Source organism: Eutrema salsugineum, unplaced genomic scaffold (assembly GCF_000478725.1).
Source record: "Eutrema salsugineum unplaced genomic scaffold, Eutsalg1_0 scaffold_13, whole genome shotgun sequence".
NCBI lineage: Eukaryota > Viridiplantae > Streptophyta > Magnoliopsida > Brassicales > Brassicaceae > Eutrema > Eutrema salsugineum.
The window spans coordinates 410,504-437,490 of NW_006256885.1; the positions used below are offsets into that span (position 1 = coordinate 410,504).

The window sequence follows — 26,987 nt, forward strand, 5'->3', positions numbered from 1 at the left end:
CTTTTTGGGCACTAAATGAGAAGAACTTCTCCTTCTCGTGGATGTTCCGTAAACTGTTAAGCTTAAGAGGCAAAGCTGCTATATTTCTAAGGACAATGATCGGAAATGGTGATGATTCCTTTTTCTGGTGGGATCTGTGGACACCTTTTGGTCCACTTATAAATTATCTGGGCCAAGATGGCCCTTCCAGACTCGGTATTCCTCTCTTCTCAACGGTTAGTCTGGTTTTTTCAACTGATGGATGGATTTTACCTCCTGCAAGATCCGAGGTTCAGCTTCAACTTTATGCTTTTATCACATCTATCTCTTACTCTTCGGATAGTGATAAAACGATTTGGCTCATTGATGAAAAAGTTCAGAAGTCTTTCTCCTCTAGAAAGGTGTGGAATAAGATTAGGGACGCCAAAGAGGAAGTCAGTTGGTTTCGCGTTGTCTGGCCAAAGAGGAGAATCCCAAAACAAGCTTTTGCGAGCTGGCTATTTGTTCTAAACCGCAACCCTACATTGGATCGTTTGGTCAATTGGGGTTTCGATGTAGAACAGCTTTGTTTATTGTGTGGTGGAGCAAACGAATCCAGAGACCATTTGTTCTTTGAGTGCCCTTTCTCGCTTCAGGTTTGGAATTTGGTCATCTCAAAAGTGCTGCTTCTTCCTCCTCCTGAAAGATGGGATTCGATTATTCCCTGGTTGCTTTCGGCTTCTCACGGAAAAGTCATGTCGTCGGTTCTTATTTCGGCTTGGCAAGGGTGTATCTATGAGATTTGGGCTGAACGTAATCGACGTTTCCACAGTGGAGTATCTTGGTCACCAGCAAAAATTTCAATTATGGTGATTTGTGGGCAAAAGTCGAAGGCTTTCAGCCTTCCATGCTCGGATTCCTCTCGTTATGACATTATCTTCGTCTGGTCAAGATCCTTCCTTCCTTCCTAATCTTCTTTCTTCTTTTCCCTTCAATTCTATGTTTCTGCAATTTGCTTTTGTTTCGAGATGTGTGGTTTCATCTCTGTTCCTTTTGTAACTCTTTTTTTTTTTTATCAATTTAAGCAAGCCCTTTAAAAAAAAAAAAAAAAAAAAAAATGAAAAACTTTTGTGTTAGGGTTCTTTTAAAAAACTTGTTCATTGACTCGCCAAGTTTCTTAAGAAAAATAATATATATATATATAACGAGGGTGTTTTTCAACTGATGAAGATAATATGTTTGTTATCACTCAACGAACAAGACTCGCATCCATAATCATTGGAATATTGAAAAATAAAGTTTGTGAAACAAAAACAAACGGACTTATTCTCATTCGTCAACTACACCTATTCTCGATCTCTCATTATTTCTGAACAACAAATGTTGATTCGGCCACTTCCTTCGTATTTTAGACCGGAGAAGAGGGAACCGACCTATGTACATGGGTAGGCCCGTAGGAGTCATGCTCATGCCCCTATTCTCTTACGTCTACGTAATATATATGTGGACATTTTTCTTCAATTTTAGCTTCCGGATTTGATTATGTATCCTCGTTTTTAAACTTGAGTATTCATAATTGAAAATATACAACGTTTTCACATAAGTATATATTTTTTTTTGCTCTCAATTTTCGCCACTTTAACATGCACATGAAATTAAATTAGTGGTATAGCAGAAGCGGCATGAAATACGTTAGTGTTGTTAGTTATCATCCTAAATATCTCTATTGACACGTTAGTTTGTTTGACGCATATGAAACTCTTTTTACAGTAAATTTAACAGCTAATCTAGACAAAAACAGTAATTTATAGTTAAGTGAGAAGATGGAATCAAATCTAGTGATCAACACTTTCGTAGATTATCAATTTAGAGGAGAATAGGGTGGGCAGAAAGGAATATAGTGACGATAAATTTGGTTCTTTGTGTGAGTGGACAACACCTTTAGTGAAAAGACGATAATGCCCCTGAAAGAAGTTAGCGGCAAGGGGTAACTTGTGGCAGAGGTACAAAACTGGATAGGGACAGAGAGGGAAAAAGATGAGCAGTGGAGTGTGTTTGAATGGTTACTTAATAAAGAAGGAGAAAGGTTGAGTCAATCAATCAATCTCACTGTTGATTTCATGTCAAAGTGGACCATGTGAAATATATTTTAACTTGTGTTTTTCTTTTTTTGGCTCTTTTCTATATCTTCTACAAAATACAAAAAAGACGTATGTTTTTTTAGCTTTAAATCTATAAACCTATATGACAAGGCAATTGTTAGTGGAAACAAAAGACCAGTCTATTATACATTCACTAAACTATATTGAAATGTTTTTTTGTCATTGATTACAAGGTGAAGTTATAAGCGAAAAAGAGGAAGATGAAGTTATATACATATAATCTCAAATCCTACTTCATCCTAAATTTAGATTTCTAGAGACCCATGTATTGTTGCATATATAATTAGTAGCCAAAAAAACGATGATAATGTTGACTAGCTGCTTGTATTAGTGCCGGTATTGTTCTTGTATCATTATCCATATTTAAATCCGTATAATACGTAAAAAAAACTAATATTGAAGAATTTTATTTTAGGTTTAGTAATCTAAATTTCGTTCTTTTATAATTGAAAAATTCCTAACCGAAATCCAAGTATTCAACTAATTGAAAAGACATTAACCAATCATTACTATTTTTTTTTGCGCGTTCCGTGATTTTTTCTTTATGTTGTTGATATAATTGTTGTAGATCTTTTAGTTCACTTAATCACTATAAACCTTTTTTCTTTTAGAAGACATGTGATATAGTTATACTTTATATTGGTTTAATGAAGTTAAGATCATTAGAATGTTGCATGAAATAATGAGTTATTTAATTACAAAATCCTTCGTATCTCCGTTATATATCCATATCCCAACCAAACAATTTTGGCTACTGTTGCCTGACTTTCACCGACCCCTAATAGATGAGGTTTATTTGTAATTAGGCTTGTAGTTGATGCCATTAATGGCAATGACATGATGCTTCTCTTTATGCTACATTTGGTGGTGGGAATATATCTTTATCTTATAGCCCAACAATTTTATTCTAAACTCCAAACATAAAGCAGTAAATTTCCATTAGTTTTGTAGTTTTCATTATTTGTTTTTTTTGTGATAATTGCTCAGTGTACTTATTGTGGAGCAAGCAGACACATAGTTTGCGTACGATAATTGAGTAATTAGCGGAAAAGTTATCTGGACACACAGTTTATTTAACCATTCAACTTTTCCGTACAATGATTAACATATGCTGCTCTTACTTTTGGGAACCAATCCAAGATTTGATACCATTAACTATATCTTTAAAATAAAATAATGTATAAACATTCTTTACATTCATCCTTTTGTCCAAAACCGTATATACAAAACACAGGAACTGTTTCTTTAAAGTTCGAATTATCAACATATTGTTTTAGCATCTTTTTAACACAGAATATGATATTTTGATTTTGTTTTAGCAATAGACAAAGATAGTTTCAATGGTTGAAAAACTTTGATCTCACAACACAATGAAGGAGAGGAGACAAATCCCTGTACCTTTCAGACACGGTACAGTTTAATGATCTGATCGATCTTCGCGCGACAAACAGGACATCCCCATTTCTTGGATTTGATCTCTGTCAAGCAAGACATGCATCCAGCAACATGTCCACACGGGACACAAACTGCTTCAGATGGAGCGTCGAGACATATCGCACACTGTCCAGAGCTCCCGTCTTCTTTCTTTTCACCATCTGTTGAAGCTGGTAGAGTAGAAGGAGTTGGAACCTCGACAGGTGTTGCATCGATTGATGGGTAATGAATCGGACCGTCCTCTACGGTTCCTATATCATCGTGATCAGTCAATGGAGGAGCTGATGGTGAAGCTTCTTGGACAATAACACTTTCATGGCTATTGAGACCTGACGTGCTTGCCTTCCCTGAAGGAGGAGGAGGTGCAGTTGATGAACTTGCTTGACCGATGGAATGGTGACTGATATTTGGTGTGTCACTCATAGCAGAATGTAGTGGTGGCGCAGATGGTGCAGTTTGGAGAAAGACAGGGGGATGCAATGGCTGTATATATTATTCAAAGAGAGACTCATTATATGAAACAAAGATGAAACAAATCTCATTACATCCAATGGGTATTGTTTTTGACATTACCTGTGGAATTCCTTTACATGCATCACAAAACCACTTAAGCTGTTGTGCGTCACCTTCAATCGATGGTGCGAGTTTAAGACGTGCTTCTGTAAGAAAGAGAAGACAAACTTACATGTTTCAATTTCACTGAAACATAACTTCTATAATGGAAGAAACAGATAAAACAGTAACGTTCGATTTTAGATATTTTCTTGGAAAATTTAAACATGGAGGTAAAAAGTTTCTGATATGAACTAAAGGATGGTTTTTAGCAACTAAACAGTGTAGACTTACGCCTAACTACTTGAGGCCTACGTCTCCCATGGGAGGCGCAGGCCCTTCTTCTTTGCCTCCTGCGGCTTGGGACTATCCACCAGAATAAAATTCAATCATCATCCACAAAACTTAGAGGTTTTGCATGTCAACAACAAATAAAAGTGCCAGGGAATTACTTGCGGAGTTATCAACAATCATCACTGAAGTATCAGACTGCTTCCCTTTTGGTTCCTCCAAATTTGCTTTCCACAAAGGCATCACCGTGCGTGGCTGTGCGTCCTGATTACATCATACCAGTTTATTAATCAGATAAACCAAATACGCAAGACTTAAACATATTGAATGTGAAACTTCTTAGACTTTGTTCTCTGAATTATTATCAAATGATCATCTTACCTGCAGACTAGCATATACAACAAGCTCCAACTTGAAAGGCTTTGTAGGGTTTCTTGAACCAGTTGGTACGATGACTACCCATCTGCAAATCATAAGGTTAAAAGAAGATTCATAGCCTCAGATTCAGGGAAAAGAAGCGAGTTTTCTGTAACAGAGTAAGTTGCATGTATAACCGAACAAACACAGACAAAAAAGACAGATAAGGTGAAGTTTATGGATATACTCACACTCTTCTTGAAAGAAGCTGAGGAGCAAATAAATCAAGAAAGGTAGGGCCGTAAAACTCACGCATCCAACCAGAGAACAAGCAGATGTGACTCTACAGAATCCACAATTTAAAGAAAAATCATAATCCACAAAGTGTCATATCTTTCACAAGTAGGTTACAACAAATGATCAAAATAGATATTACAAACACACCTCAATTGCACGCACGACATTGCTGAAGCCTTTGGCTCTAGCGACCTCAAGTGGTGTCTGACAATCATCATTAAGAACAAGTGGATTTGCTGCCAAAAAGTGAGATATACCATATGAGATAAAGATCACGATAAGTAGATATCTAGCTCACACACACATCAAGTTGTAAGAGAGGACAAACACTTACCACCGTGCGAAAGAAGTAGCTTAACAGTGTTCTCGAGACCCCTTTTCGCAGCATGGTGCAGAGGAGTCCCCGCATGTCGAGCTGATGTCGATAAGAGTAAAAACAAATGACCACATTTAGCTAAACCACATCTCAATGATTATGGAGCCTTTAACAGAATCAACAAGGTCTCAAAACTCCAAGCACACTCACAATCTACATTCAAATGACTTATTAAAGCATTCATCATGTCACTGGATTGTGTTAGCTACTATAGTTCTTCAAATTTCAAATTTGGGCAAAACATGAAAGCTCTGTAAAAAGGGAAGATTTTGAATTACCGGGACGATAAGCATTAACATTGGAGCCGAGCTCAATCAATGTTTTAGCGACATCGTATAACTCCGAGTTCATGCAAGCCAAGATCAGAGGTGTTTTTCCTTCTCTATCCATCCACTGAATCCCAAAATACACAAAATCAAAATCACGGAAAAGGGAAACGATCTGTGTCTCAGTAAAACCCTAATTTCGAGCAATTCAAAAGCAACAATCAACCAAAATGATTCAAAAAAAAAACCAAAATTGAAGAAGAACCTCGAGGTCTGCACCCTCTCGACGAAGAGCTCGAACCCCTTCCGCGTTACCGTAACCCACTTGCTGAAACAGAAGTTCCCCTTTCGATTGCTGTTGCCCCATTTTTCTTCACCGATCAAAACCAAAAATCGAGAAAAATTGTGACGAAAAGAGGAACAATTATACACAGCACACAAGAACGAGCTCTCGTTTCTGGAGAGTGGAGTCGATCGAGAAAATTTCTCGGGAAAATTGAAATTTTTATCAGAATATAGGGAAACGATAAGAGGAAGGAAAAAAAAAAAATTAAGGGTCCCAAAAAATTTAATCACAGAGAGATATTTTGTTTTTCGGTTCCTTAGCAAAGAAGAGTTAGGAGAAAGACAGGTCAATTTAAGGAAGACTTTGTGTAAATACACATTTTGTGTAAATACACTAGAATTAGTAATATACTCCCTATATTATAGACAATTTTTTTTTTGTCAAATATTATAGACAATTTATACTTTGTACCTGCTGATTATTTTTGAGATTATTAAATTTCTTTTTGGAGTGTTATTCAATCATGAATTTAAATTAATTTTTCTAAGTTTTATAATCTTCAAGATTTAAAATTAATATCAGTTTTATAGATTCATTTGTTTGGATTCTAAAATCTCTCCAATATGCATTAAATTTTGATTCTAATAATTTTACTCAAAAAATCTATTGGAATTGATTTGAAATTACTTAATATACAAAAGTATTATAAATCATTTAGTTTTGAATAACACTAGATTTTAATGAAATATTTGAAATCTTTATTGAATAACACAAACTTTAAAATCTCTTAAACACATTTACAATAAAAAAATTCAATAACACTAGATTTTAAAACATCTTTTAGAATCATTAGTTGAATAACAGTGAATTATGGTCAGATTTAAATTTTATTAAAACCATGATTGAATAATATCTTTTTTTATGTCAAATGTCAGTTTAGATTGCATAAAACATTACATGAGGTCTGTTTTTCATTTGAAAATATTTCTAAAACATGATGAAATGCGAGATAATACACATTTACTAATATGAGTGTGTTTTCGTATTTTTAAGTTTTTTTCTTTATTTGGGTATGAGATTTGCTTAGTAGATATAAAAAATTCCCAAAATATTTACGTTTCAGAATTATTTTGTTTTCTTCACTTGAATCAGAATTGGAGACAATTTTAATAAGTAGAGTGGATGAAATTGAAAATGAAAGATATTAAATACTTTTGTTTTTAATAAAAATATTTAATTTTTCTATACGGGATTTGTCAGTTTAAGCCTTATATTTTTCATTATGAAACATTTAGCTTATTCATATCCAGATTTTTCATATTGAATCATTTAGCTCCTGCGTATCCATTTTTTTGGTTTTTAATGCAACGTCAACTAACAAAGGAGATGGACAAACGGAATAATTCATGATAACAATAATATGATTATTTATGCTTGTGATAAAACTTCAAAGCATTTTAATCATGATTAATAATTCATTTTCTTATATTATCTATCTATGAAATCACTTGAACAGGGGGAAAACAAAAAATCACTATGGTAACATTACTAAATTGGCTAAAATCGTGGAAACTATAAGGCCCAATGGATCGAGTCCAACCTGATTATAAATGGTTCGACTTCTTTTCTCTCTACTCTCTCTCTCTCTCGTCTTCACTGAGAAACAACCAGAAGAGAGAGAATCAAAGAACCATTCTGATCAGAGAGAGTAGGCGATGGATGAGAATCGACATGAAAATGCGCTAGGGTTTCGTTGGTTATACTGCTTCAATCTTCCTCTGATTTCTGTTTCAATGTGGCTATTTGAGTAGGAATTGCTCAAACAACCGACGACGGCGAACTCCAGTGGCGGGAATCGATGGCGGGAAAAGCTTAGCCTCCTCTCCGGTCGAAATCTGGCGACGGGTATCTTCCTTCCGACTTTGTTCTTAAGAACTTGGTACTTGCATTAGGGTCCTTCTAGGCATTTTTGAATAGATTGGGGATTAGGTCTTTCTCGATTTGTAGATTTTCGATTTTGGTTGGGAAAGTTATTCGATATGGAGAAGATAAGCCTTCCATGGGATTTGGTAGAGGAGATACTCTCCAGGGTTCCTTCTAAGTCTGTGACCCGATTCAGATCAGCATCAAAACAGTGGAACGATCTATTGGTATCTAACAAGTTTGCTAAGAAGCACTCTGCTAATGCACCAAAGGAGTCTGTGATTATAATGTTGATTCACTCTAGGGTTCACTTGATGAGGATCAATCTCGATGGGATTCAGGACAACGTTGCTCCATCTGTTAAGGTTGGAGCTCAATTATACCTTAAAGATCCGCTTTCTAGTTCTTCACATCAAGTCGATATACGTAAAGTGTGTCACTGCGACGGGTTATTGCTGTGCGCCACCAAGGAAAATAGACTCGTGATTTGGAATCCATGTTCTGGAGAAACCAAGTGGATCCAGCCTAGAGACAGCTACAAGAGAACCGATTTCTATGCTCTCGGTTATGAAAGCAATTCTTCCTGCAAGAAATACAAAATATTGAGGGTGGATGTTCAATCCATTATCCCTACAATCCGCAATGAGTATGAAATGTACGACTTTACCTCTGATTCGTGGAGAGTTCTTGGTGTGGCCACTGATTGGTTGATACGACGAAGTGGCAGGACTGCGAAGGGGAATACTTATTGGGCTGCTGTTTATGATGCCATTGAAGGTAAATGTTTCTTACTTAGTTTTGATTTTCTAGGGTGAGTTTCCTGGCCGACGAGCAGAACAAAGTTGTAGTGTGTTGCAATGAGGACGCTTTCCTCGAGAAAGCCTTGGAAATTGTCGGAGAAGATAAATACATATGAATGGATCTTCATGGTGGACATTCTGCAGGCAGGGCATATTGCTTAGATCTTCAGAGTTATGTTCCAAGTTTGGCTCAATTCCAACAATGTGCACTTCTTGGAGGACGCAAAAGGAAAACATCTGAGAGGTGGCCATTTTTTTTTTTTTTTTTTTTATATCTGAGAGGTGACATGTTCATACCAATCTGTCGTTTCTTGTAACTCTCGAACCAGTTTGATTGGTATTTTACGTTTTATTGTAAAGAAAATTAGAGAAATCGTTGTTGTTGGTTCGATATCGTACTCTCTCAGTTTCATCGTTCCTTCGGTTTTCCACTCGATTTTCTCTTTTTTACGAGGTGAAACATTCTCGAATCCAATAATATTACCCTTAACCGAACCGGGATTTCGGTTTGTTTCGCGCACACACGGCAATTAAACCAATACTATTACCCTCAACAGAACCGGAACCATACCAAAATTTTACAGAACCGAGTTTCGGCAACATTTTCTCTAAACCGACCCGAAGTTTGCGGATGTCAGATCATCATCTTCTCGTTAACGAAACCGTTCTGATCAGAGTGTCGATCGATGCGATTGAGAATTGCCATTGAAATGGGCAGATCTGAGTAGGAGCTATCCAACCAAATGGCGGAGAGATTCTTCTCGACGAAACCAAGCTCCGGCGGCGAGAATCTCCGACGGGATAACCTCACTCTCCTCTCCGGCCCGATTTCCTCGTACATTTCTTCTGGAAGCTTTTCCTTAATTTGTATCCTCTCCTTCTCTTTTTCTCACTTATTGTTGTCTCTACTACAGAGGAAAAACCTCTCTCCTTTTCCAGTTTGCTCTCAGTGTGGCGTCTGCTTCTGAAAACAATCGTGTCGTTTTCATCTGTCACCGGAAAAGAATCGAATCAAATCCTCCGTTTCTCTCTCAGGTACACTTTTCGCATCCATTGTTTAAAGTTCTTTGAGCTTTCTATTGGATTTTGTTATTGCGGGTTCTGATGATATCTAGACTCAAAAAAATTTCTCAGGGAATTGACCCTTCCTCCGATGTATTCAATCGAATTCAGAGGAAGTGAGAAACTTACCAAATTTGGAAAACTAATTACTCTTAGCTTTGGATTAAGTAGAAAGAATGATTTAGTTAAACATTGGCTTAATTGAAGGTATGTGGATGGTGATGAAGGAATCAGGAAGTACTTTGCTGCGTTTCATCTTCACATTGATCTTCCATCCGCAGTTGTAATCGATGATTTCGATGATTACTTTACTCAATTGTAAGGTTCCTCCTCTCGGTCTAGTTTCAAGATTTGTCAAAATCCATTATAATGAAAACATGCTTTACAAGTTTACCTGTCTTAGTTTGAGTTCTTGGATTAGGAACTCCAAGGGGACTCTGATGAATTCCCGGGCTAGAGACATGGCGATGGTCCGGACTCTTGCTCTATGCCACAATGCTATACTCGATGCCAAGTGAGTTATCTCTTTGCCAGTAAAAATGGTGAATTTATTGTTTGTTTTTGTTGAAACTTTATGTGTACTTTGTAAACGGTGTCTGTTTCAGCAAGAAAGCAGCTTGCGAGGTTGTCTTATCCGAGACCAATCCTGGAGACTCTCCGAGGTCGTTGTTCATCTACAAACGATGGATCCCGACAATCTCTACAATTAAAGGTTTTTCTTCTTCTTTTTTTTCTCTATTCATAAGAAACAACATTACAACCTTTTTTTGTAACGCTTAGTTTGTAAAAATATCTATGTAATGTGATGAAGGTGATGGTGATGGATCGTTTCTCTTGAGAAGTAATGGTTCATCATTTGAGAAAAGCGCCAAGTATTCGATCGCACTCTAATATCTTATCTTGGAGGAGATTGTTGATGGAGAGTTTAACTGAGAAGAGTACTTCCATTTTTGACACAGTATGGTTCTATTTTTACCCTAATTTTTTTTTGTTCCCCTGTTTATTGTAGTTTTTTGCTCAGTATCGTATTGAGGTACTTATTTGTGCAAAATATTTCTTGGCTCAGTTTAAAAAAATATAAAACCTAATTATATACATTGGGAATTAGGTCTTTTCTTGCTGGTTGCTTGGCCTGGTTTGCTCTCTCTCTTTCTCTCGCTCTCGTTTTCTGAGTTTATATATTCGTAGGTTTTGATTTTGATTGGCGAAGTTATATATTCTGAGTCGCTATGAGGATAGACCTTCCTTTTGATAGAATAGATTCTCTCTAGGGTTCCGGCTAAATCTCTAGCACGGTTGCAATCAACATCGAAAAGATGGAGCGCTCTATTGAAATCTGGGAGGTTTGCTAAGAAACATTCAGCTACTGCACCAAAGGAGTCTCTGAGTATCATGTTGATTGATTTTAGGGTTTGTCCAGTAAGGATCAGTCTTAATGGAATTCACAATAACGTGGCTCCATCTTATAAGGTAGCAGCTCAATTCGACCTTGAAAATCGCCGTTCCAAATCACAAGTGGATATAAGTGGAGTCTTTCACTGCGACGATTTATTGCTATGCACCACTACCGGAAACTATAACTATAGACTCGTGGTTTGGAATCCATGTTCAGGGGAAACCAAGTGGATTAAACCTAGAGTCAGCTACAAGGAATCCGACTATTATGCTCTTGGTTACAACAACAATTCTTCGTGCAAGAAATACAAATTTTTGAGGGTGGATCGTCAAGATATATCAGTCAACAATGAGTTCGAGATTTATGACGTTGCCTCAGATTCTTGGAGGAAGAGGAGGGTGGTTGTGACTACCGATTGGGAATTACCATATTTAAGTCGTGGCATATCTCTGAAGAAAATACGTATTGGATTGCTCAAGGGTGGCCTGATAAATTCTTACTAAGTTTTGATTTTTCAACAGAAAAGTTTCAAAGTCTGTCTCTTCCTCATCCATTTCTTTATAGGGTTGCGGCTTTATCACTGATTAGAGAAGAGCAACTTTGCCTGTTAGGTGCTGATCACTATCATAATGTGGACACAAAGTCATCAGATTTACATGTATGGGTGGCAACCAGTACGGGGCCAGTCATGTCACGGATCAAGTTCCTAACTGTGGAGGATAGACCAACGTTGTTTTCTATTGGGTTGAGTTTCTTGGTCGACGAGCAAAACAATGCTGTAATATTTTGCAATGGTGTTTGGGCTGCAAAATCTTACACATTGTTTTAGAGAATAAACACATACGAGATGAGGTTCGTCGTGGTGGGAATATTCGAGGATCATATTGCCAATTTCTTCTGAATTATGTCCCAAGTTTGGCTCAAATCCAACAAGGTACACTTCTTAAGGATTGAGTAAAAGGAAAGCGCAGAGCATGTGATTTGCAATTGTCTCTTTTCCTTGTTTTATTTAGTAAACTTAGTTCCATGTTGTTTGGTTTTTCCGAGGATTAACTTTCACTACAGTCTATATCCCGAGTGCTACGAGCCTCAGATTTATGGGTATAATTTATGATATATCTTTTTAGTGATAACATTTCTATAAGGAGTTTAGAGAGAGACCTATTTTACGAACAACAACATCTTCCTTGCGTATGGGATATTGCTAGAGTGATTCTAGATAGTTTAGCTAAAAAAGAAAAGAGTGATTCTAGATGAACATAGTTTATAAAATTACAATCAACGAATAGATTGAGAACCTTACGTTTGACCCACGGCAACATATAGATGCATCTTACGTACTTTATGCCCTGACCATGCAGGGGGCAACTCAAATAAATATTAGTAAAGATTTGTCTTCGATAATTCACTTACATAGTGATAAAGGTTTACTTTTGCATCTTTAAGGATATTGAAATGAATAAAATCTTAGGAATCTAAACGTTCTCTCGTTAAATTTTGGTTTGCACCACACAAGATATAATATAATTTTGTACCAAACAAGATCGTTAAATCTCAAAGTCTCTTTTCAATTAAACACCTCAGCTTTAATCTCCCTCTGTTTTCCTAAGGCGAACTCCGGAGAACCTTAGCATCCTCTCCGGCCGAAATCTGACGACGGGTATCTTTATTTCTTAAGAACTTGGTATTTGCATTAAAGTCCTTCTCGGTTGATTTGAATAGAGAATCTGAGACATAATTGGGGATTAGGTCTTTCTCGCTTTGTAGATTTTTTGATTTTGGTTGGGAAAGCTATTCGATATGGAGTAGATAAGCCTTCCATACTTATTGGCTTCCTTATCACTGAAGGTCATTTATTGAGAGATAACCAGCCGGAGATCAACAAAATCAAACGACGATGGAAATAATGAAGATCTGATTAGAGAAGAATCAAAAAAGTTTATTAATGTTGAATATACTGTATAATTATTATTTAGACATATATAGATTCATATCAATCTAGATTAAGAAATATTTTGCTATATAAACCTATGTAACCTAAAACTTATTGGCATGAGAGTAAATAACACTTCTTCTAAACTTAAACTCTCATCAAAGTTATCATGGTATTAGAGCCTTTAATCCATTAGGATCGGAGTTGAAGCTTCCGTATAAGAAATCTCGTGATAAAGAAAAAGAGTTGATGGTGATTACGATGACTTCTCAAACGGTGACGACGACGATGAAGATGGCGTACATCGAAGATTTTGAAGATTCTCGTCCAAACGTGATGAAGTCACATGAAGTGGCTGAGAAGACGATGATTGTGGCATCGGCATATTAATTTGCCGCAATGAAGACCTTGGGAGCCATTATCGCTCAGGTTCAATCTGATGATGAGCAGATCCAATGAAAGACGGAGAGTCCTGGTGTGTTGTCAACGATACGGAAGACATCACCTTGGTGACTTGTGAAAGTTGATCGAAGATGGAGCCTATTGGTGGCTTGTTTTGTTGATGTGGTCAGTGATTGGTCACGTTACTTGCGTATTGGCTAGCATATTGCTAGTTTCTTGGAGCGCAAGAATTATGAAGCACACGATTGTGCTTGGCTTTTTTTAACTGGTGGAGGTGAATTGATTTCACCGGTTTTTTATTTAATTGTGAGTCAAACTATTATAATACGTAAGTTGGTTTGTTCACACGATCTTCAATGATGAAGATGGTTATTTTTTGGTGGAAATATGAAGATGTGCATTTTCCAACTAATTTACCGTATGGCTGGGTTTACAAGCCATTGAAGAACCTTACAAGAGGATATAAATGTCGATTACCCGACGGCCAAGTGTTGCAGCCGATTTGACCCTATGACCGGGTATATACGTAGTTGATGACCTAACGGCTAGGTATAAAGCCGATATTTTGAAGATTTGAAGATTTGTCCAATCTCACACGTATTACCACGTATGAGCTTGAGGGAGGGTATTGAGAGATAACCAGCCGGAGATCGACGAAATCAAACGATGATGGAAATATTGAAGATCTGATTAGAGAAGAATCAAGAAAGTTTATTAATATTGAATATATTGTATAATTATTATTTAGACATTTATAAATTCGTATCAATCTAGATTAGGGAATATTTTGCTATATAAACCTATGTAACCTAAAGCTTATTGGCATGAGAGTAAATAACACTTCTTCCAAACTTATAACTCTCATCAAACTTAAACTCTCATCAAACTTATCATCATTACTCCTTTCTTAGTTTTGATTTTTCAACAGAGAGATTTCAAAGTCTGCCTCTTCATGATCGAATTCCTTATTCGACTGCGGCTTCATCAGTGGTTATAGAAGAGAGACTTTTTCTGTTAACTTCTTGCTCTTTAGACGGCACAGAACCTAGAGAATTTCAGGTATGGATGAGAACTAGCACAGGATCAGACATATCATGGAGCAAGTTCCTAACAGTGAGAGATAGTTCTTTTAAAATTTTATAGGGTGAGTTTCTTGGCTGACGAGCAGAACAAGGTTGTAGTGTGTTGCAATGAATACGCTGTCCCCGAGAAAGCCTTAGCAATTGTCGGAGAAGATAAATACATATGAGTGGATCATCATGGAGAATATTCTGGAGGCAGGTGCTTAGATCTTCAGAGTTATGTTCCAAGTTTGGCTCCGTTCCAACAATGTGCACTTCCTAGAGGACGCAAGAGGAAAACATCTGAGAGGTGACATGCTCACACCAATCTATCCAAGTCTTAGTCTCTTGTAACTCTCGAACGAGTTTGATTGGTATTTTACGTTTTATTGTAAAGAAAATAGAAATCGTGGTTGGTATTTTACGTTTTATTGTAAAGAACCGGAATTTCGGTTGGTTTCGCACACATACGGCAATTACACACCAATAATATTACCCTTAACCAAACCGGAATTTTTAATATCAAAATTTATCAGAACCAAAGATTAAACCGACCCGAGGTCATTTTTCTAAACCGACCCGAAGTCATTTTTCTAAACCGACCCGAAGTCATTTTTCTAAACCGACCCGAAGTCATTTTTCTAAACCGACCCGAAGTTTTACGGATGTCCCGGTAACGGAATCATTCTGATCAGAGTTGCGATCAATGAGATTGAGAATCGCCATTGAAATGCGCTAGGGTTTTTTTGGTTATGCTTTCTGATTTTTCAGTAGAAATGAGCAGAATTTGAGTAGCAGCTAACCAACCAAATGACGGAGAGATTCTTCCCGTCGAAATCAAGCTCCGGCGGCGGAAATCGCCGGCGGGAAAATCTCACTCTCCTCTCCGGCCCGATTTCCTCGTACATTTATTCCGACGCTTTGTTTTTGTCCCTAATTTGTATCCTCTCTTTCTCTGTCTCTCGCTTATTGTTCTATCTACTACTACAGAGGCAAAACCTCTCTGCTTTTCCAGTTTGCTCTCAATGTGGCGACTGCTTCCGAAAGCAATCGCGTCGTCTTCATCTGTCACCGGAAAAGAATCGAATCGAATCCTCCGTATCTCTCTCAGGTACCCTTTGAGCTTTCTATTGGATTTTGACATTTTGTTTTGGGGTTTTTGATGAAATCGAAAACTCAAAATTTTTTCTCAGGGAATCGACCCATCCTCTGATGTCTTCAATCGAATTCAGATGAAGTAAGAAACTTACCAGATTTGGAAACCTAACTACACTTAGCTTTTGATTAAGTAGCGAGAATGATTCAATATAAAACATTGGCTTAATTGAAGGTATGTGGATGGTGATGAAGGAATCAGGAAGTACTTTGCTGCGTTTCATCTTCACATTGATCTTCCATCCGCAGTTGTAATCGATGATTTCGATGATTACTTTACTCAATTGTAAGGTTCCTCCTCTCGGTCTAGTTTCAAGATTTGTCAAAATCCATTATAATGAAAACATGCTTTACAAGTTTACCTGACTTAGTTTGAGTTCTTGGATTAGGAACTCCAAGGGGACTCTGATGAATTCTCGCGCACGAGACATGGCGATGGTCCGGACTCTTGCTCTATGCCACAATGCAATACTCGATGCCAAGTGAGTTTCACTCTTTTCCCTGTAAAATGGAGAATTTAATTGTTTTTGTTGAAACTTTATGTGTGCTTTGAAAACGGTGTCTGTTTCAGCAAGAAAGCCGCTTGCGAGCTTGTCTTATCCGAGAGCAATCCTGGAGACTCTCCGAGGTCGTTGTTCATCTACAAAAGATGGATCCCGACAATCTTTACAATTAAAGGTTTTTTTTTTGTTTTTTTTTCCCCTCTATTCATATAAGAAACAAGATTACAACCTTTTTGCAACGCTTAGTTTGTAAAAAGTCTATGTAATGTGATGAAGGTGATGGTGATGGATCGTTTCTCTTGAGAAGTAATGGTTCATCGTCCGAGAAAAGCGCCAAGTATTCGATCGCGCTGCAATATCTTATCTTGGAAGAGATTGTTGATGGATAGTTTAACTGAGAAGTGTACTTCCATTCTATTTTTGACACAGTATGGTTCTATTTTTACCTTTTTTTTGTTCCCCTGTTTATCATATTTTAGCAACTTTTGCAATATCTTTCTTGGCTCGGTTTGAAAATATATAAAACCTAATTATATAATTGGGAAATTAGGTATTTTCTCGCTGGTTGCTTGGCCTTGGTTGCTCTCTCTCTTTCTCTCGCTCTCGTTTTCTGAGTTTATATATTCGTAGGTTTTGATTTTGATTGGCAAAGTTATTTATTCAGAGTCGCTATGGAGAGGATAGACCTTCCTTGGGATTTGATAGAAGAGATTCTCTCTAGGGTTCCGGCTAAATCTCTAGCACGGTTGCAATCAACATCGAAACGATGGAATGCTCTAGTGAAATCTGGGAGATTTGCTAAGAAACACTCAGCTACTGCACCAAAGGAGTTTCTGAGTATCATGTTGATTGATTTTAGGGTTTGTCTAGTAAGGATCAATCTCAACGGAATTCACAATAACGTTGCTCCATCTGTTAAGGTTGCAGCTCAATTCGACCTTAAAGATCCGCGTTATAGTCCTTCACAAGTGGATATAGGTGAAGTCTTTCACTGCGAGGGTTTATTGCTGTGCACCACCAGAGACTATAGACTCGTGGTTTGGAATCCATGTTCAGGTGAAACCAAGTGGATTAAACCTAGAGTCAGCTACAAGGAATCCAACTACTATGCTCTCGGTTACGACAACAATTCTTTCGTGCAAGAAATACAAAATATTGAGGATGGATCGTCAGGTTATACCATTCAAGAACCACGAGATTTATGAATTCACCTCTAATTCGTGGAGAGTTCTTGGTGTGGCTACTAATTGGTTTTTACCACGATCAGTCCGTGGCATATCTGTGAAGGGGAATAGTTATTGGGTTGCTTGGACGCCAGATGCTGCTGAGTTTGTACTAAGTTTTGATTTTTCAACAGAGGAATTTGAAAGTCGGTGTCTTCCTCGTCCAGTTCGTGATGATAGTGTGGTTTTATCACTGATTAGAGAAGATCAACTTTGTCTATTAGGTCGTTGTGATGAGGACGCAAATTTTAATGTATGGGTCGCATTTACTACGGGGCCATCTATGTCATGGATCAAGTTCCTAACTGTGGAAGATGAATCAACGTCGCTTGATCATGCTTTCAGTTTCTTAGTCGACGTGCAGAACAATGCTCTAGTGTGTTGCCATCAGTACAGGAACGCCGGCAATAAAATATTACACATTCTGGCAGAAGATAAACACATACAACATGAGGTTCCTCATCTTGGAGGTTTTCGAAGCAGATCATATTACCAATTTCTTCTGAAAATTGGCTCAAATCTAACAAGGTACACTTCTTGTGGGACGCAAAGGGAAAGGGAAAGGGATGTGATTTGTGATTGTCTCTTTTCCTTGTTTTATTTAGGAACTTTCAAAATTTTGTTTACTTATATATACTCCTAATAAAAACAATTTAATTAAGGAAATGTAAGGACACATTTTGTAGCAACTTGTGATGGGAAAACTAGTGGTTTTAAGTTTTAGACCACGTTTTAAATGAAAAAGTAACCGTCTAATTGCGATGGTGATTAGGAGTATACGAGCAACAGTCAAGATTGTTTAGACTGATCTTTGCACCAAAAGCTCCAATCTTGAAATCTTCACTACCAATGCAGATGGTTTCATCTACTGAGCTACCAATCACAGCGATTAAACAAGTCCTCTGGCATTCTGATGGAACAGAAAACCCCATTACCATCGCCATTAACCTATCTACTCTCAGGACAACATCAAGCGGGAACGAATATCCCGGGAAGAAGGAGCTGCAGTGAGTCCTCCAATCTAGCTTCCTGAACAACGATTTCAGCTGAAACCGCTGGAAAAAGATCAATTATTTGACTTGCATTGCATGCTCCTGTATATAAACATCAGAAAATAATGTTAATCAAAGAACAACTTTATCATCCAGTCACAAAGAATGTCGTTCCATGCTGTTTGGTTTTTTTTTTTTTTTCCGTAGATTAAAACTTTCACTACCTCCGTATGGGTTTCATTTAATTTATGATATCTCTATTTATATTCATATATCAGTGATTACATTTAGTGATATTACATTTTCGTCCAAACTTATCACTATATATACTTCTTATTTGAGATTATATTCTATAGAGAGTTGGAGTCTTGGAGAGAGAGACCTAAAACAATTTTGCGAACAAAAACATCTTCCTTGCATATGGTTCATTTGCAGATTCAGGAGGATGAGGGTGTGAAGAATATTGAAGCAACCTTCTACTTTCATATGTTTTTGTTTTTTTGTTGGATTTTTTTTTTTTGTTTAATTGTAAACATTGTTGGAAGTCCTGATGAAATTAAAGACTATTAAATCATTTCTTGTTCAGGTATACAACTTGTTATCTTTTTTTTTTTTGTTAATCATGTTATTTTTCGTTATTTTTTTAAAAAAGTTGGTTTGTCAAATTACTTTATAAGTTTATAAACTAATTCAAACTAGCAAAATAACCAATAACCATCAACCCCTCCAATGTCACTACTCCTAGCATGTGTAGGATCGAACTCCTATGAGGAAGATGACTTTTTCATCTAATTCGCATGCGTGATTCTGTGTAACATTTTTTTGTCATTTGTCTTCTGAAGTACTTGCACTCTTTGAAATAGTAGGGTTTTCCTTAATTATACTTTAGCTAAAATTTTTTTATTACAAGTCCTATTTTACACGTCCTATTTTAACATATTTGTCATTTTTTCCCAATTTCTTCTAGTTTTAATAATTTTTGCAAGTACATATATTTGCACTAATAGGAAATTGTCTTTTTTTTTGGCTCATTTTTTACTTTTTAAAATAATAAAACCTAACTACTGTATAATTCGGGATTAGGTCTTTCTCGCTGCTTGCTTGGGCTGGTTTGTTCTCTCTCTCCATAGCTCTCCCTCTCTCGATCTCGTTTTCTGAGTTTATTATATTGATAGATTTTGATTTTGATTGGCAATCTTATTTTATAAGAGTCGCTATGGAGAAGATAGACCTTCCATGGGATTTGATGGAGGAGATACTCTCTAGGGTTCCGGCTAAATCTCTAGGACGTTTGCGATCAACATCGAAACGTTGGAACGCTTTATACAATTCTGAGGGATTTTCTAGGAAACACTCAGCCAATGCACCAAAGGAGGAGTCTCTGAGTATCATGTTGATTGATTCTAGGGTTTGTCTAGTAAGGATCAATCTCGAAGGAATTCACAACAACGTTGCTTCATCTGTTAAGGTTGCAGCTCAATTCTACCTCAAAGATCCGCTTCTCAGTTCTTCACACGAAGTCGAGATACGTAACGTATTTCACTGCGAGGGCTTATTGCTATGCACCACAAGAGACTATAGACTCGTGGTCTGGAATCCATGCTCAGGTGAAACCAAATGGATTAAACCTAGAGTCAGCTACGAGGAATCCGACTTCTATGCTCTTGGTTACGACAACAAATGTTCATGCAAGCAATACAAAATCTTGAGGGTGGTTCGTCATGATTACGAATCAAGACGTACGAGATTATGACTTTGCCTCCGATTCTGGAGGAGGGTTGTTGTGACTACCGATTGGAAATTACAAAATTTGGATCGTGGTATATCTCTGAAGGGAAATACGTATTGGATTGCTCAAGGGGGGCCTGATAAATTCTTACTAAGTTTTGATTTTACAACAGAGAAGTTTCAAAGTTTGCCTATTCCTCATAGGTTTGCGGCTTTATCACTGATTAGAGAAGAGCAACTTTGTCTATTAGTCGGCGGAAATTCGTCAGGTTTACATGTATGGGTGGCAACCAGTATGGGGCCAGTCTCGTCATGGATCAAGTTACTAACCGTGGAAGATAGGTCAATTTCGTTTTCTATTGGGTTGAGTTTCTTGGTCGACGAGCAGAACAATGCTGTAATATTTTGCAATGGTCTTTGGGCCCCCAGCTGCAAAATCTTACACATTTCTTTAGGGAATAAACACATACGACATGAAGTTCTTCGTGGTGGGGATTATCGAGAATCATATTGCCAATTTCTTCTGAATTATGTCCCAAGTTTTGCTCAAATCCAACAAGGTACACTTCTTAAGGATTAAGTAAAAATGAAAGCGCAGAATATGTGTTTGCAATTGTCTCTTTTCCTTGTTTTATTTAGGAACTTAGTTCCATGTTGTTTAGTTTTTCCGAGGATTATCTTTCACTACAGTGCTACGAGCCTCAGATTTATGGTTATGATATATGTATTTAGACTTCATATCGGTGTTTACATTTGGTGATAACTATTTCTTATAAGGAGTTAGAGAGGAGACCTATTATGCCAACAATAACATCTTCCTTGCGTATGGGTTATTGCTAGAGTGATTCATAGTTTACAAAATTACAATCAACGAATAGATTGAGAACCTTACGTGTGACCCACGAAACCAAAACTATACAGTGAGCAGAAGAATCAAGTGGTTATATAACCCATACATTCACGTTTACATATCAAAATCTAAAACTGGGATATACCAATTATATACTGGAGAGAATAAACTATTTGCCAAGTGCCAATTATAACCCACATTTTCAATTTTTTCTTCTTGCTAAAACGCAATTACTATTAAAAAGAAGAAGAATATTTTTATAAAAAATTTCTCTCCTAGGTTTTTGTTTGGCAGAGAATGATGTATCGATACTTTACTTGAAAGTGATAAATAATTGACCTTTAATGTTTCCATGAGAGTATCGGAGTCATGTATTGATTTATTCTATTTGTACATATATGCATCTTTCAGGATAAACAAGTATTAGTAAAGATTTGTCTTCGATAATCAACTTACAAAGTGATAAAGGTTTTACTTTTCATCTTTAAGGATATTGAATGAATAAAATCTTACGAATCTAAACGTTCTCTCTTTAAATTTTGGTTTGCACCACACAAGCTCTTATATTATCGGTTTATGTGTTAGAATCCCAAAAAGTAGCGTCAAATAGAGAGATGAAGTTGTACAAAGGACCTAGCAATTACAATCCTATTTCAATTACTTTTCATATAAATTAATAAGGCACTACAATTGTAACTTTTTTTTTTTTCAAAATCTCTTTTCAATAAACACCTCAAATTCTCCATTTGGTCTCTATAACTGATACACATGACAAAAATAATAGCTTACTCACATGCTTAGACTTCAGAATCTGGTTCCTTGTCGTTGCTTTGCTCAGGTACTGAAGGATCGGACGGTGGTTCGGATGGTGGTTCGGAAAGTGGTTGTGGAGCAACAGGTGAATCAGAAGCCGTTGGATTTGATGATGATGATGAATTTGGACTATACCACTTAAGCAACCTATCTTTATTTTTAGTCCACCAATCTTCTGCTTGATGCTCATCAAATCTCTTTTTACTACAAAACAGAAAAAAAAGAAGAGTTTGACAACATATTTCTACAAAAACCATAGAGAAAAGAGAAGAAGTTACCTAAATCTAACTCGTCGGAAGATCTTGTTGCCATTAATGTCTACCGCAAAAGTCACATAAACACCAGGTTCAAACTGTTCTTTACTTTCCTTGCCACCTGTTCTTGATGATGAAGATTCTGTTGATACCGGCCTCGATGAATTCGTTGTCTCGGCTATACTTGAGTTTGAGGGTACTTGTTCATCAATCTTTTGATCTTGTGTGTTTGTAGAAGGAGATGTTTCTTGTTGATCAAGTCTCAAAGTTGTGAGTAAAGTTGTTTCTGATACTTCGTTTGTATTTAGATAAGCTTCAGCTTGACAGTTAATGGATTCAAAAGCTTCACTCTCTGATACTTCAGGAGGTAATTTATCCTTCAATCCTTTCAACTAAAGATAGAAAAAACAAATTATATGATGGAAAAAAGTTTCTTTGAGCAAATAAAAAAAACATAGCAAACCTGTTCTGCAACAGATTTTAATGTCTCTGTTGCTGCTTTATGCTTGGAAGATTGTTTTGCAGCTAATTCAGAAGCTTCTTTAGCTGCTTTTTGGAACCTTTGGATCTCTGTTCCTTGATTATTGCATTTCTGTTTCAAATTCTTAACCTAAAAGTTAAGGAAAAAAATGAGTTAGATTCATTATACTCTATGGTGACTGAAAACATAGGACACAACATAAAGATACCTGACTCTGCAATTTTGTCATTTCTTGGTTCATAACTTCATTAGTCTTCTTCAAACTATCAATAACGCTTCTCGAAAATCCAGAAGTGCGTGGAGGGCTCGATCTTCTTGCATAAGGCGAGGAAGATCTTGCAGGTGTAGGCGATGGTACTAGTCCAGCTAGTTGTCGCGGTGGAACAGCAGCAGGACCAACAGGTTTAAAAGCATTTTGAATCGGACTCGGGAATGCAATGTCTTTAAGTTGTTGGAGAGATGGAACTTGTGAGGCACGTACATTAGAAGAATCAGGTTTAAATCCAGACCTAGACGACTTGCCTGGGTCTGTAATTGTTGACAAGAGAACTTTCGATGACCTTGTTGTATTATCTACTCTAACCGATCCATCCATTGACCGTCCAGGAGTTGCAATATTATTCCTGTTTGCATTAGAGATATAACCAGACTCCGCAGCTTTAAGTTTGCTGTAACATGCATCGCATACGCGATGCGGTTTCCCTGGAGTTGGAGCTAATGCTGCCTTCAAAGCTTTCTTTGAACTACAAGCATGACAATGAACTAAACCACAGTTATAACAATTGTGTCTTTTTCGGGTAAAACCGAATGCTTGGCGACATCCGGAGCAGATTGACTGATCTGCTCCGGAGACCCATTTATGTATGCATATACTGGATGTGAAGTTTGAGCCGCAAGATAAGCTTTTTACATGACGGTCTCTCAAGGCTTCAACCAAAGTTGGTGTTCTTCTATCATCTGTATCTCCATGTCCTAATCTTCCATTAGCACCTTTTCCCCATGTGAAGACTTCACTTCTTGATGTCAAAACCGCGACATGGTGATCCCCGCAAGCGATTTCTTCCACGAATTCTCCAACTAATCGATCTTGCACCAAGCAAGGTAGTTTACCATCAGAGATTGAGTTACCTAGTTGACCATGTGACGTCCCTCCCATTGTGAAAACATGTCCTGAAGTTGTGAGTGCGACAGTAAATGTATGTCCACAAGCAATTTGATGGAAGTTGTAATCAATAAGTGCAGAGACACAAGTTGGAAGCAAGTAGGTCTCTTTGTTTCCATGTCCTAATCTGTTTTTGTCACCATCACCCCAAGTAAACAACTTCCTAGATGACATACTCGAACCTGTTTGACCCATAACCTCGACAATCGCTGCGGTGTGCCAAACGCTACAAGCAACTTTCACCGTTTTCAAACCATTTAACGATTGTACTTCTTTAGGATACGAAACGCTCTCTCTGTTTCCATGTCCCAAAACGCCAAACGCACCATCACCAAAAGTGAATAGCTTCCCATTTGCAGTTGCTAAGGCTGAATGCCACGTGCCACATGCAACAGAAAGCACCTGAAGACCTTCTAAAGGACCAGAGACTCTTTTTGGTATCCAATGGCTAATATCACTACCATGTCCTAAAAGCCCAACATTGTGGATTCCATCTCCCCATGAAAACAAGTCTCCAGATGTAGAAACAACACAAGTATGATACTCTCCACAAGCAACAAAGTCTATGTTGGTCAGAGCAAGAAACTCAACAAGTTTTGGACGACTAATGTCGACTTGAATACCATGTCCAAGCCTACCTCCAGCTTCTTCTCCCCATGTAAACACTTCTCCTTGTCTTGTCACAAGCGCAACGTGCCTTACGCCACAAACAATCTGGTGAACATCAAGAACAACGTTTGATTCCAAGGGTCTTGGAGTTAACACATCTGTTTTCACTGTTTCTTTGCTAACTGTCCCATCTGGTAATATCCCTTCGCTCCAGACCTCACCCCAAACGTAAACATCACCTAATGATTCGATATCATCTGGACCAGATCCTCCACTTGAACAACTTGGTGTGCTCGAGACACTGATCCGAAAACCATCAGTACTTGGTCTTAACATGTTTCCACGGTCATATCCAACATCTGAGCCACCAAAATTGCTTGGAGTATTGTTGTGATAGCTTAAATCAATCGAAGTTCTACCTCGTGGAATATTGTTTGGGACTACGTCTATTGACTGACGACCAGTGGAGTAGCAGTCACTGTCATGTATCTGAAAAAAAACAAAAGAATTAGTTGTAAATATAGACTTAGTTCAGAGCATAAGCAAAGGAAGTCATGGCTTCGGACTTCACATATATTACTCAAAAGTTGAGAGAACACATTTAAGGCTTTTTTTTACAAGCTTTTTCATTTGAAGTAGGGTTTAAACGTTGGACCGGCCTTAAATTATAAGAAATATAGAAAAACTCAAGAACATACCTCAGGGATCTCACTTCTTGCGCGTCTATTACGACCTTTTTCAATTAAAGACTTAAGGCCAGCAAACCAAACCTCTGTCTCAGCTTTATCTTTACAAATCTGTCAAACAAAAAAAAAAAAAGAAGGGAAATACAGATGTGAATTTGAATTCTATATGAAAAGTTCAAGAATGCTAAAGTGGTAATCTTTACTAACCAGATCAAGAGATCTTTCTCTGTTATTATATAAAAGTGAAAATGATAAGTGATCCTTCTCTGGACGTAAAAATCTCTTAAAAACAGCCTGTTCATTAAAATTTGTTAGAAACCACAAAAGACTTTGATTTTGTTTTTGTTTTTTTTTTTTTTGAAGTAAAAGATTCAATAATCAAGTTTTTTTTTTTTCAATAATCAAGTTAAACTCACAGTTCTTTGTCCAGGGACGATTCGAGAAACCTCAGATAACTTCAAGCCTTTTTCTTCTCCATGCGAAAACCAAATCAACGTTTTTTCATCCTATCATCAACATTAATATATATGGTTAGGAACTTAGGATAACCTATAAAAACACAGTGAACATTGCACTTTTTTTTTGTTTAGAAGAAGAATATACCGGAGAGAGCCTGAATGCGCGGAATTTAGGTTTCCCTTTTCGACTGTACTTGACTAATTGAGTTCCCTTTTTCAAAATGATAAGTGCCTATAATCAAAATGTGAATTATAAGAGAGCGTGAATAAGCCAAAAACATTGCAAACTCCATCACATACTTCATGAGGGGGCCAATTCAATAGCATTATTTATTTAATCAAGAAATTTTTCTTCATCAAACCTAAAGTTGCAAATTACACATAATTCTTTGTTGGCATTTTATTTATCATTTTATTGAAGACCGTGAACAAAATAATAATCGCATGATAGTTTCAACAATGTCTTCAATGTATAACGTTTTTAGGGTAATAAGAAAGAAAAGAAAAAGGAAAGAAACAAACTTGGTCGATGTCACGCTCGTGATAGACATAACAGCTAGCAGGATCTGCCATTCCATCTGAGAAACCCGAGAGAAGAACGTCGGATAAACTCAAGAAGTATCAATTGTTGTAATTCACCTGTCTTCATAGATGCATCTGTCGTCGATTCCTAATTTCTCCAGCCTGATCCTCAATTTAACTCTCATCCAATGCTCTCTAGACTATCAAAACGTATCCACGCATCAAAAATGTATTTGAGTCTGAAATAACGATACGAAGAAATGTGAGAATGGTCTAGTGGAAAGATAATATTTTTTTTTGGGGGAAGATCGCCATTTTAAGAATGTTTGAAGCTACCATACAATTTGCCTCAGACTTTGGCGCTCTTCCCTTCTCTCTTACCACGTTTCTCTGCCTTTTTATGTATTTTAATATTTTTTTTATAAAAAATATGATTAAGATTTATCTTAAAATAGACATTTTAATCAAGGGTTGTTAATGTTACGTGACGTGAGGAACATATAGTTGTTTAATCTAATTGTAAGAGATTAGACTCTGTTCAATGTAAGTTTTTATTTGCAACATCCACTAATATGTTTTACGACAATTAACAATTGTAATATAACCTTTAAGTTACAAATATTGAAATTGAACTAGAAAACCGTACTAACAATTGGGTTTAAATAAATTTTTGTGTTGTACGCGAAGGAACTAAGCGAGAAAATCTTTTTAACCAGAGTCAAGGAAGGCATCGAACATGGAATTAGAGGAGTCGATCAAATAATTTTCAAACCAATTCTTTTAACAATAACATGCATTACTAAGCTCAAGTTTTAATTTTTTGTAATTTACCCTATAGCTCCACTTAGCTCCGCCAATTAGATCGTATACAGTACTTAGAAGTATGTGTAATTTGATTTTTATTTTTATTTTTATGAGATATAGCCATAAAAGTTGTTTCAACCGAAAGTTGGTTTGGTTCATAATTTATCTATAATTTTTTTTTGCTAAGAGGC

The 26,987-nt window shown here is 36.9% G+C and overlaps 5 protein-coding genes and 3 pseudogenes across 9 annotated transcripts; 6 read left to right on the top strand and 2 right to left on the bottom strand.

The window, feature by feature from the left end:
* Positions 1 to 3,294: 3,294 nt before the first annotated feature.
* On the bottom strand, positions 3,295 to 6,285 carry LOC18025052 (putative E3 ubiquitin-protein ligase XBAT35). 2 transcript variants are annotated; one of them, XM_006405988.2, is made up of 10 exons: positions 5,959 to 6,285; positions 5,706 to 5,820; positions 5,386 to 5,466; positions 5,199 to 5,287; positions 5,006 to 5,097; positions 4,779 to 4,860; positions 4,559 to 4,661; positions 4,401 to 4,472; positions 4,128 to 4,213; positions 3,295 to 4,037 (listed from the first exon to the last, which is right to left on the bottom strand). In XM_006405988.2, exons 1-10 carry the CDS (start codon positions 6,058 to 6,060, stop codon positions 3,522 to 3,524), a joined length of 1,338 nt encoding a protein of 445 aa, XP_006406051.1. In that variant the 5' UTR covers positions 6,061 to 6,285; the 3' UTR covers positions 3,295 to 3,521. The 2 variants fall into 2 exon arrangements, with proteins under 2 accessions (XP_006406051.1, XP_024015336.1); XM_024159568.1 differs by lacking the exon at positions 4,401 to 4,472.
* A 1,362-nt stretch (positions 6,286 to 7,647) lies between these two features.
* On the top strand, positions 7,648 to 9,026 carry LOC112088982 (putative F-box protein At3g21130). Its single transcript, XM_024159655.1, has 2 exons — positions 7,648 to 8,679; positions 8,847 to 9,026. The coding sequence occupies exons 1-2, from the start codon at positions 8,019 to 8,021 to the stop codon at positions 9,017 to 9,019; spliced, it is 834 nt and encodes a 277-aa protein (XP_024015423.1). The 5' UTR covers positions 7,648 to 8,018; the 3' UTR covers positions 9,020 to 9,026.
* A 304-nt stretch (positions 9,027 to 9,330) lies between these two features.
* Positions 9,331 to 10,859, top strand: LOC112088985. Of its 2 annotated transcripts, none has more exons than XM_024159687.1 (7): positions 9,331 to 9,537; positions 9,617 to 9,737; positions 9,837 to 9,880; positions 9,972 to 10,082; positions 10,168 to 10,278; positions 10,370 to 10,476; positions 10,576 to 10,859. In XM_024159687.1, the coding sequence occupies exons 1-7, from the start codon at positions 9,446 to 9,448 to the stop codon at positions 10,653 to 10,655; spliced, it is 666 nt and encodes a 221-aa protein (XP_024015455.1). In that variant the 5' UTR covers positions 9,331 to 9,445; the 3' UTR covers positions 10,656 to 10,859. The 2 variants fall into 2 exon arrangements, with proteins under 2 accessions (XP_024015455.1, XP_024015456.1); XM_024159688.1 differs by having other exon boundaries at positions 10,186 to 10,278.
* On the top strand, positions 10,681 to 13,483 carry LOC18025053 (annotated as a pseudogene).
* Positions 13,484 to 15,237: 1,754 nt separating this feature from the next.
* LOC18025054 lies at positions 15,238 to 16,894 on the top strand. Of its 3 annotated transcripts, XM_024159661.1 has the most exons (8): positions 15,238 to 15,458; positions 15,547 to 15,667; positions 15,750 to 15,793; positions 15,887 to 15,997; positions 16,101 to 16,193; positions 16,283 to 16,389; positions 16,491 to 16,642; positions 16,879 to 16,894. In XM_024159661.1, exons 1-7 carry the CDS (start codon positions 15,367 to 15,369, stop codon positions 16,601 to 16,603), a joined length of 681 nt encoding a protein of 226 aa, XP_024015429.1. In that variant the 5' UTR covers positions 15,238 to 15,366; the 3' UTR covers positions 16,604 to 16,642; positions 16,879 to 16,894. The 3 variants fall into 3 exon arrangements, with proteins under 3 accessions (XP_024015429.1, XP_024015428.1, XP_006406053.1); XM_024159660.1 differs by lacking the exon at positions 16,879 to 16,894 and having other exon boundaries at positions 16,083 to 16,193; positions 16,491 to 16,718; XM_006405990.2 differs by lacking the exon at positions 16,879 to 16,894 and having other exon boundaries at positions 16,491 to 16,713.
* On the top strand, positions 16,886 to 18,448 carry LOC18025055 (annotated as a pseudogene).
* Positions 18,449 to 19,645: 1,197 nt separating this feature from the next.
* On the top strand, positions 19,646 to 20,684 carry LOC18025056 (annotated as a pseudogene).
* Positions 20,685 to 21,804: 1,120 nt separating this feature from the next.
* On the bottom strand, positions 21,805 to 26,119 carry LOC18025057 (PH, RCC1 and FYVE domains-containing protein 1). The gene is made up of 10 exons (XM_024159159.1): positions 26,110 to 26,119; positions 25,993 to 26,048; positions 25,616 to 25,702; positions 25,429 to 25,518; positions 25,220 to 25,306; positions 25,025 to 25,123; positions 22,764 to 24,815; positions 22,538 to 22,684; positions 22,099 to 22,466; positions 21,805 to 22,024 (listed from the first exon to the last, which is right to left on the bottom strand). The coding sequence occupies exons 1-10, from the start codon at positions 26,117 to 26,119 to the stop codon at positions 21,805 to 21,807; spliced, it is 3,216 nt and encodes a 1,071-aa protein (XP_024014927.1).
* Positions 26,120 to 26,987: the final 868 nt, after the last annotated feature.

Coding starts and splice junctions, on each gene's coding strand:
- LOC18025057 (XM_024159159.1), bottom strand. Junction 25,703..25,992: donor ACGAGCGTGACATCGACCAA/GTTTGTTTCTTT, acceptor TTTTGATTATAG/GCACTTATCATTTTGAAAAA. Junction 24,816..25,024: donor CAAGAAGTGAGATCCCTGAG/GTATGTTCTTGA, acceptor GTTTTTTTTCAG/ATACATGACAGTGACTGCTA.
- LOC112088985 (XM_024159687.1), top strand. CDS start 9,446: ATGGCGGAGAGATTCTTCTCGACGAAACCAAGCTCCGGCGGCGAGAAT. Junction 9,738..9,836: donor ATCCTCCGTTTCTCTCTCAG/GTACACTTTTCG, acceptor AAAATTTCTCAG/GGAATTGACCCTTCCTCCGA. Junction 9,881..9,971: donor TTCAATCGAATTCAGAGGAA/GTGAGAAACTTA, acceptor GCTTAATTGAAG/GTATGTGGATGGTGATGAAG.
- LOC18025052 (XM_006405988.2), bottom strand. CDS start 6,060: ATGGGGCAACAGCAATCGAAAGGGGAACTTCTGTTTCAGCAAGTGGGT. Junction 5,821..5,958: donor GAGAGGGTGCAGACCTCGAG/GTTCTTCTTCAA, acceptor TTTGGGATTCAG/TGGATGGATAGAGAAGGAAA. Junction 4,662..4,778: donor TTGTATATGCTAGTCTGCAG/GTAAGATGATCA, acceptor TGATGTAATCAG/GACGCACAGCCACGCACGGT.
- LOC112088982 (XM_024159655.1), top strand. CDS start 8,019: ATGGAGAAGATAAGCCTTCCATGGGATTTGGTAGAGGAGATACTCTCC. Junction 8,680..8,846: donor TGTTTATGATGCCATTGAAG/GTAAATGTTTCT, acceptor GACATTCTGCAG/GCAGGGCATATTGCTTAGAT.
- LOC18025054 (XM_024159660.1), top strand. CDS start 15,367: ATGACGGAGAGATTCTTCCCGTCGAAATCAAGCTCCGGCGGCGGAAAT. Junction 15,794..15,886: donor TTCAATCGAATTCAGATGAA/GTAAGAAACTTA, acceptor GCTTAATTGAAG/GTATGTGGATGGTGATGAAG. Junction 16,194..16,282: donor AATGCAATACTCGATGCCAA/GTGAGTTTCACT, acceptor TGTCTGTTTCAG/CAAGAAAGCCGCTTGCGAGC.